The following is a 16130-nucleotide window of genomic DNA, read 5'->3' as shown; positions in this document are numbered from 1 at the left end:
CTGGCGGGCTGTCCGGCTCTCCACGGCTTCCCAGGGGTTCTCATTACCTCCGGCGGGCCTGGACACCAGCTTTAAGACCGGCGGCTCCGGGGAAGAGCCAGGGCGACTGGGACAGCGCAGCCTCCACGCCACTGTGTGCCGGTGGAGGAGGGGGGGTAGAAAAAAAAAAAATCTGGCTTCTCCTGAATGATCGGTCCGGAGCGTGTTCACCTGGATCCCTCAGAGCTGCACACTATCGGCCGCCCGTGCGTCTGCAGAGGAAGCTGTTCATCACTCTCAGCAGAGCTCCATTAATCGGTCCCCCCATGTACATCTTGTCTTTGCTCTGGGTCTAAATGTGGCGCTACACTCTTGCCCTTCTCCCCCCCCCCCCCCCCCCTCTCTCTCCCTTTCACTCTGTCTGCTCTCTCTCTCTCTCTCTCTCTCTCTCTCTCTCTCTCTCTCGCTCTCTCTCTCCCTCACGCTCGTCTTCTGTTTCAGCTTCCTCCAATCCCCTCTGGCTGCTACACCTTTAATCACAGCGAGCGAGACCTTTCCTTTCCCCGGGCAAACTTGCTCTCCTGCTCCAGTCTGTCACAGTAGCCCCTTCCTCTGTGTGTGTGTGTGTGTGTGTGTGTGTGTGTGTGTGTGTGTGTGTGTGTGTGTGTGTGTGTGTGTGTGTGTGTGTGTGTGTGTGTGTGTGTGTGTGTGTGTGTGTGTGTGTGTGTGTGTGTGTGTGTGTGTAGGCATGTGACTGAGTGTGTGCGTGTGCATCACATACAGAGGGGAACAAGTTTCAGAGTGAGGTCAGAGCTGAGAAAGGGGGCGGGCTCAGAGCCAGCATGGTTCCTGCCCTCCCCAAATGTTTCGGACCTTTTTAACTCCTTCCTTCTCTCCCTCTCCCCCTCTCCCTCTCTCTCCCTCTCTCTCTCTCATCTTACACATACATACACACTCCAGATAACATGGCGGGATAGCGCCCTGATCCATTCCAGATGGAGCATTCTGTATTTGTGTGTGTGTGGCAGTGAGGTGTCGTCTGTGTTCGGTAAAGAGATTGATGACAGGATGAGTATGACAAGGTATTACAGTAAGTCGCTCCTGAGACGCAGCCTGCTGAGGAGCAAGAACATGTGTACACACACACACACACACACACACACACACACACACACACACACACACACACACACACACACACACACACACACACACACACACACACACACTTATATGTATACATTATGTGCTCACGCAGCAGCTTAAGACGTGAGCATGCAAGGTCGCCCGTAGCCGGGGGGCAGAGTGTTTCTGAAGAGCACAAAAGTGGAAAAGTAAACATGAAACCTTAGCCGACGGGCCGTCTGTGTGCGCCAGAAGAAAACTTAAACAGGACATATTTGACAAGGGATCAGCAAAATCAGAAGGGAGGCTCACGTGTATAGGATATTTTTCACAGGGACACACAATGTGGCTTTTTGTGAAAAAAATTTGGGGGGAGTTTTATACGATTTGATGACGACAAATAATGTGTGTGTGCTGTGGTGAAACCCTTCGGAGCTGAGCCCGCCGGCCCATTAGGCAAGATAAGCAAGTACCATAAGCACATTGAGTCAAATGTAAAGCAATTACTGCAAATATTAGTACCAGATAAGTCCGTTCATATATAGTCATTGAATAAACTGTTTGATGTTGCATGTCATTTTTCACTATTATTATCTATGTATTCACATATTTACAGGATTTTAATACTGTGGTCTCAATAATTATGTTGTATTTCAAATATTTTTGAATTAATTTGTAAATTGTTAAACATGAATATTAGGTGACATGTTATCTTGTAAATTAAAGACAAGGGTAAAAACAATGATATGTATGTAAATCACTGATGGAGGTATAAAATCTCTCCTCGGGTGCCACATTGGCTATAATCGACTATTGATAACAACACTGATGAAGTATAAATAGATACATGATGCATTCTGTAGATTATGTTAGGTAGTAATTCTTCAGCGGCTTCACTATTTCCACACTATTTAGATTCTTTGACTAATTAATTAGTTGCGTATAAAGCCAAGTAACCATGGAATCTGTTCCGCTCATGGTTTTGTCCAATTGATTATTTCATAACTTTAATTTGCTTTAATTCCATTTTCATGCTACTATTGACAAAAAAAAGTCACATTATTTTGCTTTTTTTTCTCCACACAATATTTACAAGGAAGTCGTCGTGCACACCCCCGACCTCTGATCACATCGTATATTGTCGTTGCATATTTGTTTTAGTCCTTCATAAAGATGTTAATTCTAAGACAAACACTGAAACAAGAAACTGTCATTCTGAAAACAGCTGTGGCCACAACTAGATGCTTAGAAAAAAAAAATGAAATTCAATGAATGATCAAGCTCAGTGCTCAGCTGCAGTTAAAAACATCTCACAGTGGCATGAATTCCAGTCGGATCACCAGCTAACAGAATGCTTTCTAAATATAAAACACACATTTCAAACTATCTCAATTTCGAGAAACATTTCACTGTAATGTGACCTGCAGGACTTTGGTTGATTGTTAAAAACACATTTCCATAAATGGACGTGTACGCCAAGCCACGCTTCGCCCTGTGACGGTTCATTTAAATCGGCGCATCAATCAACACCGTCAACTGATTGCAGGGCGATTCAGAAATGTCGGCGGAGGGACGCCACAGGTGAGACTGGGAAAGAAACATTAGTGGTGGTACGTCTCTTTAATATGAACCAGGTTTGAGATGCAGCTGCATTTACATACACAAAAAAGATCGGGTACCTGCGGCGTGTGCTCATGCGACTTGCCTCTGCTCCTTTGCGGTTCCACAACAGTCCGGGGTCTGCGATGGTCAAGAACACTTCCATTTAAGGAAATCCGAGGCACACAACAAGGGCTGATCGTAACCACAAACCGAACCGAGGCACAATGCAGCTGCATGTTGTGGCTTTCTGGAAACCGATTGAGGAGCAGCAACAGGTTATTCGTCCAACAGTACGACTAATATGAGTTAAGAGGTGGGACACAGTGTTGCGTAAACATTTCACCGGTTGTTCCTCCGACTGTTAAAGAGTTCACAGCTTCATCTGCCAATCTGCATTGATTAGTAAATAGTACATCTCGTCATGATATTTGAATTTATATGTTTATTATTTCTATTAGTGTACTTCAGTAGCTGCCCCGGGACATAGTGGTGTTCCTCTTCACTCTGCCTTGCTGCACAGAACGGCATGTCTGTGTTGAGCAGAACTGACTCTGCAGGAACGCCATCGGGATCAGGGGTCAACGCCATCTGATAGCGTCCGGCAGTGGATCAAAATGTTCTCATGAAATGCTTTCACCCCGCAGTCGGTTCATTTAGTTTTTTTTAACACTTTTTTACAGCCGTTTGTGCTTTTGACACCGTCTTTATGATGGGAGAGCGTTTCTCAAATTGTTCCCAAATGCCATCCTTCTGCAAAACTCTTTGGTTACACTTCCCAAATACAGGATCAAACAACGCTATTTAAATTAGAGATTTGTTTGTGTTAGATTGTAATCACCAAGTAAATAATGGCTGGAACGTTGAGTGCCAATAAATGCAAAAAAAACCAAAGTGTGATAAGAAATAAATTTGGCTGAAAATCATAATCTGTGATATGAGTGGTCAAAAAGTCATCTTTTTGTGGGAAAAAAAATCAGAACTGAAGTAAATAGAAAAGATAGCAACTAATAAGAGAGAGAAAAAAGGAAAACGGTAAAAATTGTGGGACAATCTATACAAATGAAACTGGTGTGGGGTCTGCATAAGAAACGTCTCACTGCAATCGCAGCAATCTCTGCTAAGGAGTGAGCTGATTTGAGCTCGAGTTTCCAACCTGTTAAACACAGACACAATCATAAACAGCACAATAAGCCTTTAGAAGTCGTGGACCGCATCGTGTGTTGGTAAATTAAATGCATGAGTTCCACCCAATACTGAATATTCAGTGTCAAACATGCTAAATGAGCGTTACTTTCTGAAAGAGCCTAGTATCCACTTGTGTTTGCACACAGTTTGCACACACAATCTCTTAGAAAAGCAGATTTCCAGTGTTTTCAAGCCGTTTAAGGACATCCCTGCTCCAGATTGCCGCGAAACTGCTGCAATTAAACGTCTCGGTCTTTGGATCCCTTTACGATCAGATCGATGTCCTCTCGTTGTGCAAAGATGGATAAAACACATGCAAGCTCACGCTGACACCTCCTTGTTTAATGTCACACACATCCTACCCTGAATATAACCTTAAAATCTACGCTTAAAACATGCCTGCACACACACACAGTGGGCAGCGGGCCAGAAGATTTTCACAGCGCTCCATGTATCTGCGTCACCGTGGTGGAGGAGAGTGGCGTTCTGAAAAAAGCCAGGCCCTGAATGTTAGTGTCTGCACAGTGTCTTCACGTATCGCCTCGCGGCGGTGGACAAGCTCAGACGACGACTGCCGGAACAACGTGCCGAGGTAATCTCTGAAAACTCATAAAACTGCGGAGCATTCTAAATTCTGGCTGACCTCTCGGCCGTGGGTTTAATAGTCCGTTATTTGCGGATGGGGCCTCGTGACGTCACGACGCTGGCTGCATGGCTGGACGACGAACTTTGAAGTCATATGGAGGTGTGTGTGTGTGTGTGTGTGTGTGTTTTCCTGTTTAATCCTCCGTTAACGGTTAAAAACAAATGTAAATGACACGGAAAGCACTTCAGAGGTTGACTCCGGCGCTGTTTATCGAATTCGCTGTGAACGAGCAGAGATGAAGACAGATTTATTCTCGGAGACATTCAAAGGCAATACATGGGGCCTGTTATGATGACTCGGCACAATTCAACGGCAACAGCTGTTATGCTCACGAGGTTGCACATGCTCACCTGCTGCTGTACGACAGCAGCGACTGTCATGCATAGAAATACTGTAACAGAACATGAATGTAGAGACTGCAATGTAGAGGTTTTTTTTTTCAATAACATCAACAGTATGGCCAAATCATGTGAAAAACACAGCAGTTTTGAATATCTGTATGCTTTTATGTGCTTCATATCTATTTTCTACATGATTCTGATCATTTAAATTGGATTATCGTCAAAACAGCCCAATCAGTGTATTTTGGGGTTTTCCCAGTCGCTGAGTCGTGTTATTTTTGTGGCCAATAGGTGCTTTATTGTACGCCTGGAGAATCCTGAGACGCGATATGAAACCTATTGCTAGAGAAGCTCTGTAAAGTCATGGTTTCACTTCTTTAAATGCAAACCTCACTGCTCTTAAGCAAACAGCAAGAAGAGTCATTTAACTCACCTCTGCCTGAATGTGTGTCTTCATTTTACATTCCAGTTAATTAACATAATGTAATCTGCTTTTTTTCCCCCTCACTGATCTGACTCAACGTGTGCATCTATGTCTCTCGGGCACAACACAATGGGTTCCAGTCAGTGTAGGCTTTTAAAAGCATCATTTCACTGCTTTAACAGGTCCAATGATAACCTGTGTCCACGATGAAGCCCCATGCAGGGTGAATGAATGAATGAATGAATGAATGACTGTGACACACAAAACAAAAAGCAAACACAATCCACCTGATGCCTTCGTGACACAAATGTCACCTGCAAAAACTGTATGAACGCAGCAGCACAGTCTGTGGCGGCCGCTGGCGGCCTATAATTAACTCTGGGCGTCTCTGTGACGTCACCGTCGTGCTACACCGCCGTGTGCTATAGTAAAGGCGAGTGTGTCGCCTCATGATTCATTAGGCTGCCATCTGCTAGAATGACGGCGGGGTTCAGGGGGGCTCGTCTGATTTGGGGATAGAGCGGATGACAGATCCGTACGCGCACATTCAAATACACACACACACACACACACACACACACACACACACACACACACACACACACACACACACACAGCAGGTGGTTGCACTGTTAGCTACGACGTGTTTATGGGACAACAAACTATCTAATTACTCTAAAAAAAACGGACAAACAAGGAGCCCCTATGGAGCTTAATATAAATGTGTGCATGCTTACTTGTCTGCATATGTAATGGAAGATGTTTTAAAGGACTTTGGTTCAGTGCAGTACCGTGATCCAGTCACACTTCATCCAGTTTCAGGGGTTGAACTAAAACTACAAGTAAAACTACAAGTCAAACTAAGTACAAAACTAATAAACAAATAACAAATAACTCTTCGTTTGAACTTTATGGGCTTTTCTATAAGGTTATTTCAAGGGGTCAACGACTTTTCAAGTCACAAAAGTAAAACATTATCATTATGCACCATTTATTATTATTATTAGATCTGTGATAAATATTCTGTGTGAATATTCTGTGTGAATCCAATCAGAAATGTAGCCTTTTAAAAAAAGGCTACATTTCTGATTGGATTTCAATAAAATGTATTTCACACTTTCACTAAAAGGTGCGATTGTAATGCACAACACCTCCAATCTGCTAATTAGTGTGTCTTTTATGTGTAAAGTGATTAAAAATGTGAACTTTTAAAACCATTATTTAATCAGATTTGATGGTTTTAAAAGACAAATAGGCAACAGACATTTTGCGAGGCGTTTAAAGCTGAAGCTTTTTATTCTGAAAAGCCCACACAAATTGCACGTATTTTTGTTTTGCACAAGAATTTTGGAACATCTTCAGTAAATGGCATCAATTCATATTTGCTAGTTTTTAAGCCAAAATGGGCAGTGTGAGGAAACCTAAATATTTAGCAACATGCTAGTCATTTGAGAGCATTTCTTGCAATACATTGTGAACTTTACTTTATGTTCCTCCCCTGAAATCATTGTCATTTGATAAATTACATTATATTATAGTATAAAAAATTTTTTTTTTTTAAGGACGATCAAAGTATATTTAGGAAAATGAAGGTGGCTGAAAACAATAACAGCGCATCGAACCGCCACTTTTGTCTGGTTTCCAGCCTGAGCTGGGCCTGCAGGAGGTCTGAGAGCGTCTGAGCATAACTGAGCCAGCTTCTCCCTCTAGTGGCTACAATGAAATCCCCCCCTAGATGGAGTTCAGTTATAAAGCTCACGTCCACCACTAGACAGAAACTTAATGGCAAACATAGAAATATCAACTCTTCTGATCAGACACAACTAAATGTGGGATAAAACTCCTGACTTGAGCTGAGAGCTTCATGCAGCAGTTGGAGCTGAACTTCACCACCTACAAACACACACAAACGCTCACAACCGTCACCAAAATGGTTGCAGGGTTTTTTATGCTCAGAACCCCTTTATCAAGTTCAAACGATTTCACATCTTTTCAACCGGTCCCGACTGTCTCCGTTATTGCATAATAAAGGTGTTTTATGTGCCGCCGCTCTCTTGTGAACCGGGGGGGGGGGGACGTGCTGGAGCCGCTCGTTTTTGAATCTCAGCGGCGTTAGTGCTGTCCCAGGCCGCTAACTCGGGAATCGATGAGGCTCTGGAGGCGATCGGGGAAATCAGTCATGCCGAAAATATGGAGTACAGCTGTGACGCACGCAGCGGCCAGCGTGCCACAGCCTCACACAGGCCCTATTGACTAATCTGGGTGTGTGTTTGGGGAGGAGGGCACAGGCAGCTATATTAGGACCTCTGACATTGACACTGTTGCCCTTTGGTTGGGTGGCCTCACTTGACACGTTTTTGTTTGTTTTCCTAATTACATTTTTTTTTTTTTTTTGGTCACACATTTTCCGCTTTTGGCTTTTTGTTTTGTTTGGGTTTTGTTGTTCGCTTTTCTGCCCTCGGAGCTGCCGGCCGCCGTCGCTCACGCTTAACCCTCGACTCCTCGTCATTATCTCTGCGCTAAAAGCAGCACTATCTCAACCCAAGTCGCCCCCCTATCACTCCTTCACCGCCCTCTTGTCGGTGCCATTTCCCCCACTCGTCTTAATTATCTCTTTTTTCCAGTCACTCGTCATCTTCTGCCCCAGATAAGCGGCGTCTTCTCAAACTGTCACCGCGGTGTCAGCCACTTTCTCAGGGAGCCGTTTGAGAGCTCCAATTGCCGGCGGTCGAACATGACGTCGAAATGCACCCTGATGCCGGAGACGCCGTGGAGAAAAAGAGTTGTGTATTGTTGAGGAGGCGCCAGATGAGGGGGAGGGGGAGCAGAGGATGAATAGTGTCCTGGTACTGTTAGTACAAGTGAGGATAAGAGCTGTCGCTATTGTGATGGACACAGTCGACATGACAGAAGCTGCTTTGTCTCAGTGTGTGTGTGTGTGTGTGTGTGTGTGTGTGTGTGTGTGTGTGTGTGTGTGTGTGTGTGTGTGTGTGTGTGTGTGTGTGTGTGTGTGTGTGTGTGTGTGTGTGTGTGTGTGTGTGTGTGCGTGTGTGTAGAAAAAAAAACAACAACTTTGAACCGAAATAATTTTACATTATTAATGCTAACCTAATAAGAGGTAATGGCAGCAGCAGCATCTACAAAATGAAATATCATATGAACTTGTACCAGAAGCACAAAACAAGGAGTGAACTTGGCTTTGATCTCAAACTCCCATCAGCCAACTGTTTTCTTTGTGTGTGTTTTTTTTTTTTTTTTTAAGTCAGGAAGCTCAGTGTTCAGATCAGGTAATAGGAGAATAGAGGCTTGTTCTGTTCCCTTCTGCACGTCTGTATTTCTGGCTGTGGTCTAAAATCTCCTGCTTTGATCTCCTCATATGATCCAAACAGGCTCACGGCTGGAGGAGTTCAGATGACACTTGTGAGGCACATGTCTTATGCCCAGAGCTCAGAGAAGTTTCCTGCACTGCCTGAACAAAAAAATTCCCACAGCTGCTCTCTGGGTTTGTTTTTTTTTGTTTGTTTGTTTGTTTGTTTTGGGGGCAATCGTGAAAAAGGTTCCTTCTTTTTTTTTTGGAATGTTTTACAGTCCATCTTAATTCTGTAGTTGTCAAGAGCTATGTTGGCCTTTAGGACCCTGAGCATTGATATATATATATATACACACACACACACACACACACACACACACACACACACACACACACACACACACACACGCACACACACACACACACACACACACACACACACACACACACACACACACACACACACACACACACACACACACACACACACACACACATATATATAAATGCTACCTCTTACTGTGTGTCTATTCTTGCATTTCATGTATCAAGCCTTTGTCTTTTGGGTCTGTAAACTTACGTAACAAAGTGTCCTGCAGGGATCTCATGACGGCTGTAGTAACTTTTATGTTCTTCCCATCTCCAGTCTGCTGATTACGCATTTGTATCATGTTACAACTATACTTTCTTTAAAGACTCTCATCAGTATATAAAGGGGCCCATGTTGGCATGAAACCATTTCATTTGAGAAGTTATTTTCTTCCCCCCCCCCCCCCTTTATGTTTTGGTTCCTAGAGGACAACATAGAAAAGCAAGCTTCAATTATTCTTCAGCATTCGTCCAAAAAAACATAAAGCTGTGGACGACATGATATGCAACACAGACGACGTCGCTGGGTCCTGGCCAGTCGCCCAAAAGTCGCCCCAGCAGCTTCACCGGAGCATTCATACGTTCACATTTCTGGTGTTTGTTTGGGGCATTAGATGGTCTTGATCCTGAGTTTAACTCAGCAGACAGCTGCACACTCAGCACTTGACACAGTCGTTGTTTACAGCAGGGGGATTTGCATCCCGTACACGTTTCTGGAGTGTGTGAACAAAACACAACTCGGACCGAAACCGAGGACGGATCCCAGTAAATCATCCGATTAACACCACAGCGAGAAGCACTGCAGCACTGGAGCGCTGTGATAGAATTCCCACATCGGCTCGCTGTGTGTCAGGTTCCCTCAAAACAGCAATCACAATCTCTCAACTCCAAAACACAAAACTTGATACATACCCAATGCACGAGTGCCTCCGTGTAGAGAAGCTGCCGTGCGTCTTCCGGGAAAAACGAGAGTCTTTGTTCATCTTCTTCTTTTTTTTTTTTTTAAAGCAGGTTTGAAAAGTACCGAGGAAAAGTTCAGGGAATGATCAAAGCAGCCGCCGTTCGGTGGCAAAGAGAGAGAATGAACTTCTGTGGCGTGAATAAAGCCCCCATGCTGCCAGAAGAAGAAGAAGCTGTCCGAACTCCTGTGTGTTGTCTGTGGTCACAAGCTGCAGCGCTTCCTCTGGCAGGTTGGTGCCGGGAAAAAACAGATCCAAGACAGGAAAATGCAAAAACGATGCAAAACAGCAAAAAGTCTCCTCGGGTGCACCAGGGTACGATCAACGCACAACAGTCAGTCAGGCCTGCTGAGTCTGGCTCTGTGTTTACGAGATAAAGCTCCACAAGCCAGAAGTGATTCAGCTCCAGAAAGAAAGAACTAAAGTGCATTCAAAAATATGCAGTTCATATTTTGTTCCCAGTGCTCAGGACACGTCCATTTGTTTTAGTGGAGGATGAGGAATCTGAAAAGTTCAAATCAGCTTAAAGTGTGTGTGTGTGTGTGTGCGTGTTTGTGCATGTGTGTGTTTGTGTGCGTGTGTGTGTGAACAGCCTAAAAAGGCAAAGAGCCTTGGCTGCTAAAGACCCATCATAGAGTGAGTTAGCGTATCGTCTCACTGACAGAGAAAGTCTGGGCGGAATCAAATCAAGTACAAGTGAGGATAGTGTCAGCTGTCAATGCTCGTCTGGGATTAATTCCTCACCCTCGTCCTTTCAGCTCACCACAGATGTGCCAAGATAAACGCTTCTCTTGTGTTTCTTTTTTGTTGTTGTTGTTGATGTTGTTGTCTTTCTTTGAGCTCCTGAAGAGGACACAAGCTTGAGTTCTTGCGGAGGAGCTCCAAAAGCGATGAAACTAAACTCCTCCACAGTGACCCCCACTCCCCCCCACCCCACCCCCCAAGGTGTTCTCTGTCTTTTAAAAGTCAGGGGAGACGCCAAACCTTGACTCAAAGCGGTTCACCAGAGTGAAAGCTCACCTCTGTGACAATGCACCACCAGCAGACTGAGCAGAGTTATTCTTAGTGAGGGAGGGGGGGGGGGGAGAAAAAAAATGAGCTGGAAAGAGTGTTATAATCCCATCAGATGCTCCCCGGAGTGGGCTGTCCCACGTCGTCCCTGTCAGCGGGCCATAACAGACTTCTGCTCTCTCTTCTCCTCTCTGCTCTCCTGAGAGTGGTGGGACCAAACTCGGGCTTAAAACAACAAACAACAACACTATCTCCCCCGAGAGTGAGAGGCGAAGAGAGAGAGAGGGAGAGAGAGAGAGAGAGAGAGAGAGAGAGAGAGAGAGTGTGGAGGAGGGTGAGCGAAGGGGTGGGATTCTGGGTGTTTGGGAGGGGGGAGAGAGAGAGAGAGAGAGAGAGAGAGAGAGAGAGAGAGAGAGAGAGAGAGAGAGAGAGACATGGAGCAAACTGCAGAAAAAGAGAAAATGACAGTCCCTGCGTGTAGAAGTAAACCTACTGACACATTCACAACGTCCCACTGTGCTGCATCAGTTTATCATCAGAGGAGTGCAGTTTGACGTCTGCGTGTGACCGTCCTGCCTCCATGCCAGCAGCAGCAATACTTTACTGGCCAATCAATACTTCAATATTGCGTGTGCTCGCTTTTCTATCTTCCCCCCCTTGCCCCAACCAAAGGTGACTCAATTTTCCTTTTTAAATATTGAGCTATCTGCCGTCATGTCATGGTGTAAGCCATCTGATTCGCACAATATCCTGCGCGGTGTTTAACAAATATTTGCCGTCATCAAACGCATGACAGTGCAAATAATTCAGACAAGAGACGGGCCGTCGTGGATGGATCTGCGTCATTTGTTTTTCTTTTCACCGCAGCGAAGAGCCGTCCACGGTAGACAAGGTGGGGCAGAGAGGTATTAATATTGAAAGTAGAAGACGGAAGCCAGGGCGCACAAAAAGGTGGTGTACAGGTAATATTGTCAATGATATGGAGAACATTGGAGCAGAAGAGGGGGAGGAAAAAGAAGAAGAAAGAGGAAAGAAGAAAAAAAGAAGAGTTTGAAGAGTATAAAACACAATTTCCTATCATATCATATTATTTCATTATTTAATTATGTTGAGAATGTGGTAGTGATGAAGAAGCGGGGAAAAAGAAGATGTCCACCGTCCAGCCCACAATAACGTTGACATTAAGCAGCTGTATGGAGAAGATCTAGACACGAGATTCGTCAGGTCAAACTTCACAATGAGTTTGAAAGTATCGACATATACATAAACCTTCAGTAAATCCAGGTTATACATTTCGATGAGTGATAACTTGCTTATATCTGTAGCCTAACAGGAGGATATACGTCACGGATAGATAAATGGCTCACTTTAAAATATAGAATAAGTCAAACAACTGGAAGTGTCAGACTTTCTCTGGGATTCCTGCACAGTTTGTCCTTTTTCCACTATTCATCAACCGTGTCAGCCTGTCCAGAGTCTGGCAGAAAACACGCCTGCATTGACCAATGTGCAAACTTTATTTCTCCTCAGCATCAGGCCAGAAGAATTCTTTCAAGCCATTTACAGTCTTCCTAAAAAAAAAAAAAAAAAAAGTCCCAATAGAGTCAAAATCCAACAAACGCCAATGTCAACTTCGACCCATCACACAAACAAAAGTCCCATCGGCTCATGTTTCACAACACAGCGGCCTCTAGTGGATGACGGGAGGAAATACATGTTGATGAGTTGAGAGCGTGCAGGTCTGATTATACTCCTAGTAGAGACAGGACAAACATTTTAAATTACATGGTTGCACACACATAAAATGGCTTAAAGTGAAAACACTTCTGTTTCTGTTCTTTATGCCAACAATTTCAAACACGTTTCTTGTTTAGGGCTCCAGATGAGTAAAGTTGCCGCATCCGGTTCTGTATATCGTCGCCGTTCGCAGTCAATAGACACCTTGTCTGCACATTCACACGGTGAACACAGAGAGACGCACACAATAATCCCCACACACGCCTTGAGGATATTCATCGAGTCATCCCCTTCACCACCAAAACACACGTCAGGAGGGAACAACATGCAATCTCTTGACAGGAAGACATCGAACTGAACTGGAGCTTTTTGTTGCTGTGAAGTAACAGTGCGAACCGCAGTAGCAACAGTGCTGCCAGAAGGACTTCACACACGTAAAAGTGGAAGTACTTGTGTCAAGATTTGTATTTTACGAACCCTGAATTATAATTATGGATGTTTAAACAAGAAGCGACATGGTTTTAGGATTGTAAGATGGGAAAAAAACACAAAAAACATAGATATTATGTTTAAATGTAGGACTATAAGTCCTAAAATAAATATGTTGCAACACTGTGTGATGTACACGTTGCACAAGCGTTTCTCTTCTTACACACCCAATATATTGTCAACGTTTGTAATCTCATCAGCATTATAACTTTGGTCCAATCTTCCAAACAAAGCAAACACATATCAAGCGTGTACCGTATAACAGATATGTGGTCGTACCCAATAGAACAACTATCTTCTCAGTAACAAAGTACAACGACTTATTTATTCAGTTCCGCCGGAGTAGCCCATGAAGGTATAGGAATAATGAGTAAAATATCAATTGAACATTTCCTCAAATTTCAGATTACAATAAACCTGAAGCTACAAACTTGATTTAAAAAAAAAAAAAAAAAAATTCAGAAAATTATTTCAGTAGAGAAAATCAGTCGTTAGAGTGTCGGTAAAGGCTTGGAGTGTTCTTGTGGAGTTTTCTATGTTCTACCATTGCACGTGTAGGTCCATACTCATTTGGATGAAGCAATTTAGAAGATGTACACATTAAAAATATGAATGCTGGGAAGCTATTTACGCTCAGCAATGAGAAGCGATAGCAGAAGGTCTCGTTTTTCCAACAATAGTCCAAATTCTGTGAGCATATATCTATCTCACCCTAACACCAACCAGCAGAACACACAACCCACATGATCAAATGTGATATACTCCCAAAATATTTAACAAGTCATAAAGGGCCGGGGAGCAAATATTAGTTTATATGTATTTGTCCTGGAAGAGAATCCTCCTGGGTGACCAGAGAGCTGAAGCTCTTCATCAATAGATTAGCGTTTTATTTGCGCCTCGTCGGCCCATTAACAAGGCTGGATTCCACGTTTTCTTATCGGTGAGAGACATAACAGAGAGACAGAACAGAAAGTTTCATCAACCCGGACACTAAGTGAAAATAACTTTGCGGGGCCATGTTCTATATTTGAAACACTCGTGACATTTAAACCCCCCGGTTTGTTTAATTCCTCCTCTTGTCATCCTGCAATAACTCAACGCCGGCCATTTATATCGCGTCTGACATGATGGGACGCTGCTCAAACCCAGCAGAGAGGAAGCTTCCTCCACAGCCTGAACTCAGAGCTGCGTAATATAAACGCTGACATGTTGGATATCTATTCTTTCCTGACAAACCCTTGAAACCCCCCTCCCAGGACTGCAATCCCGTTCTCTAATATTTAGACTTTGAACAGACTCACTGAAATTAATGAAACTGTGCTCGGCTCGTCTGTTCAATAAAGCTGGAACAAACGCCATGTTTATAAAGGTGAATGAACCTATAAACACTTTTCCAGACTTCCAGCAGGCAGTGACCTCTTTGGGAATGTTTAATACTTACTTCTAAGACCAATAAACGTGGGACTGCGTTTACAACACTGTGTTCGTGCTCCTCCGGGCTTTTAATTTTGTTTCACTAAGGTGGATGTGAGCTCACGTCACTGTAACAGCCCCTACGTGTATGGCGTCTACACCCAAGTGTGTATATGTGGAGAGTAAACACTGGCGAAGAAATAGCAAGCATGTGCGCAAGATTTTGTTTTACGGTGCTTTAAAATTTTCCACAACAGGCTCTTCCTTGAAAGTGTTTGTAACTCGCCAGCAGAGAAATAAACCGTCCCCTCGAAGGCCAATATTTGTCTGTTTGCTTATCTCGTCGCGTATAAGTTTTAAGGCCCTGTCTGCTCATTTAGGATTTACTGATTGTTCAACTCTCATCCCGACACTGTTAACCATGTAAATGTTTGATGTGCATTGGAATCATGCGCCTTGCGTGATACAATTACGGCTCATAAAACTAAAGCTATCGACAGGTAGGTTTACGGCCACTATTACAAATAAATACATTTAAAGTGTTTGAAGCACCAGCGGGGAAATATCCGGCATGTGTTAGGTACGTTTCATTGCCCTGGGGGCAATTACAAAAAAAGAGCACTCTGCCACTGACAACAAACCGCGGGTCCAGAGACGTGGCTGAGCCGTGTTTGCCGAGGCGATGCCGCGCAGACCGAATACGAGCGCTGCCGCACGGAGCCCAGGACAAACACTCACACCTGTCGTGGATTAAAACCAACAGCAGACCTGGAGATCACGTGTTACTGAACGACTTCAGCTGAAAAGTCACAGGAGGACATGATGGAAACACCGTCCTGAAAAACGTGAATGAATGGGAAATGATGCCACGTGCCGACACAGGGGATTTTAAAGGTCTGCATAGATTTTCAATTTAAATATAATATCTTTACCAAAAAAAAATAAAATAACATATGTTGGTATTGTGCAGAACTGAATATCCCCGGTTTTCCTCCTCAGCACAGCTCATTGCTCATTTAGTCAGTGTGATGAGATTTTGCGTGTGACTGTGCGATGATGGATTTCTGGCCAGTGACAATGTTTTCAGACTCTTTTAGCCAATTTCCACAGCAGATCCGTGTTCACATGTTTGCACCCTCTCTTTCATGTCGCACACATCAAAGAAACGACGTATCGAAAAACAAGACTTAGAAATAATTGAGAAAGTCTGCTGCTCCCGTTGAGATGATCTGAACATGGTTTCGTCTCTTTACCACTTGAATGCTACGACACCAGCTATGACCTGTTTAGTCCGAATTAAACAAAGCCAAATGTTTTTTGTTTTTGTTTTGTTCTCTGTCCCGTCATGTTGTCCACCTTGGCCCGAGAGCGTCAGACTGTACCTGGGTGTGTGGGCGAGAGTGAAGCGGCGCCTCTGCAGGTTGATGCTGCGATTCACCAGCAGCTTCCTCAGAAGCAGCGGGGAGTTTCGCGGGGACCCTCGAGGGGACCCTCGAGGCGAATCCTTGGGCGAGACCTTTGGGGATCCTCCTGCTGACCC

At 44.1% G+C, this 16130-nt stretch overlaps 1 protein-coding gene across 1 annotated transcript in view; it reads right to left on the bottom strand.

Annotated features, from left to right (window-relative positions):
* The window catches only part of pde4ca (phosphodiesterase 4C, cAMP-specific a), a 37159-nt gene extending 27119 nt beyond the window's left edge, over positions 1-10040 (bottom strand). The window contains exon 1 of the mRNA XM_080503563.1: positions 9894-10040. Within this exon, the coding sequence (XP_080359689.1) occupies positions 9894-9964 (71 nt within the window). The 5' untranslated portion in view covers positions 9965-10040. The remainder of the gene's footprint in view (positions 1-9893) is intronic.
* Positions 10041-16130: the final 6090 nt, after the last annotated feature.

The sequence above is a fragment of the Blennius ocellaris genome (genome assembly GCF_963422515.1).
Source record: "Blennius ocellaris genome assembly, chromosome: 10".
In the NCBI taxonomy this organism is placed as follows: Eukaryota; Metazoa; Chordata; class Actinopteri; order Blenniiformes; family Blenniidae; genus Blennius; species Blennius ocellaris.
Note: the sequence above shows the minus strand (reverse complement) of the source record. Positions and strands in the feature narration are given on the sequence as shown.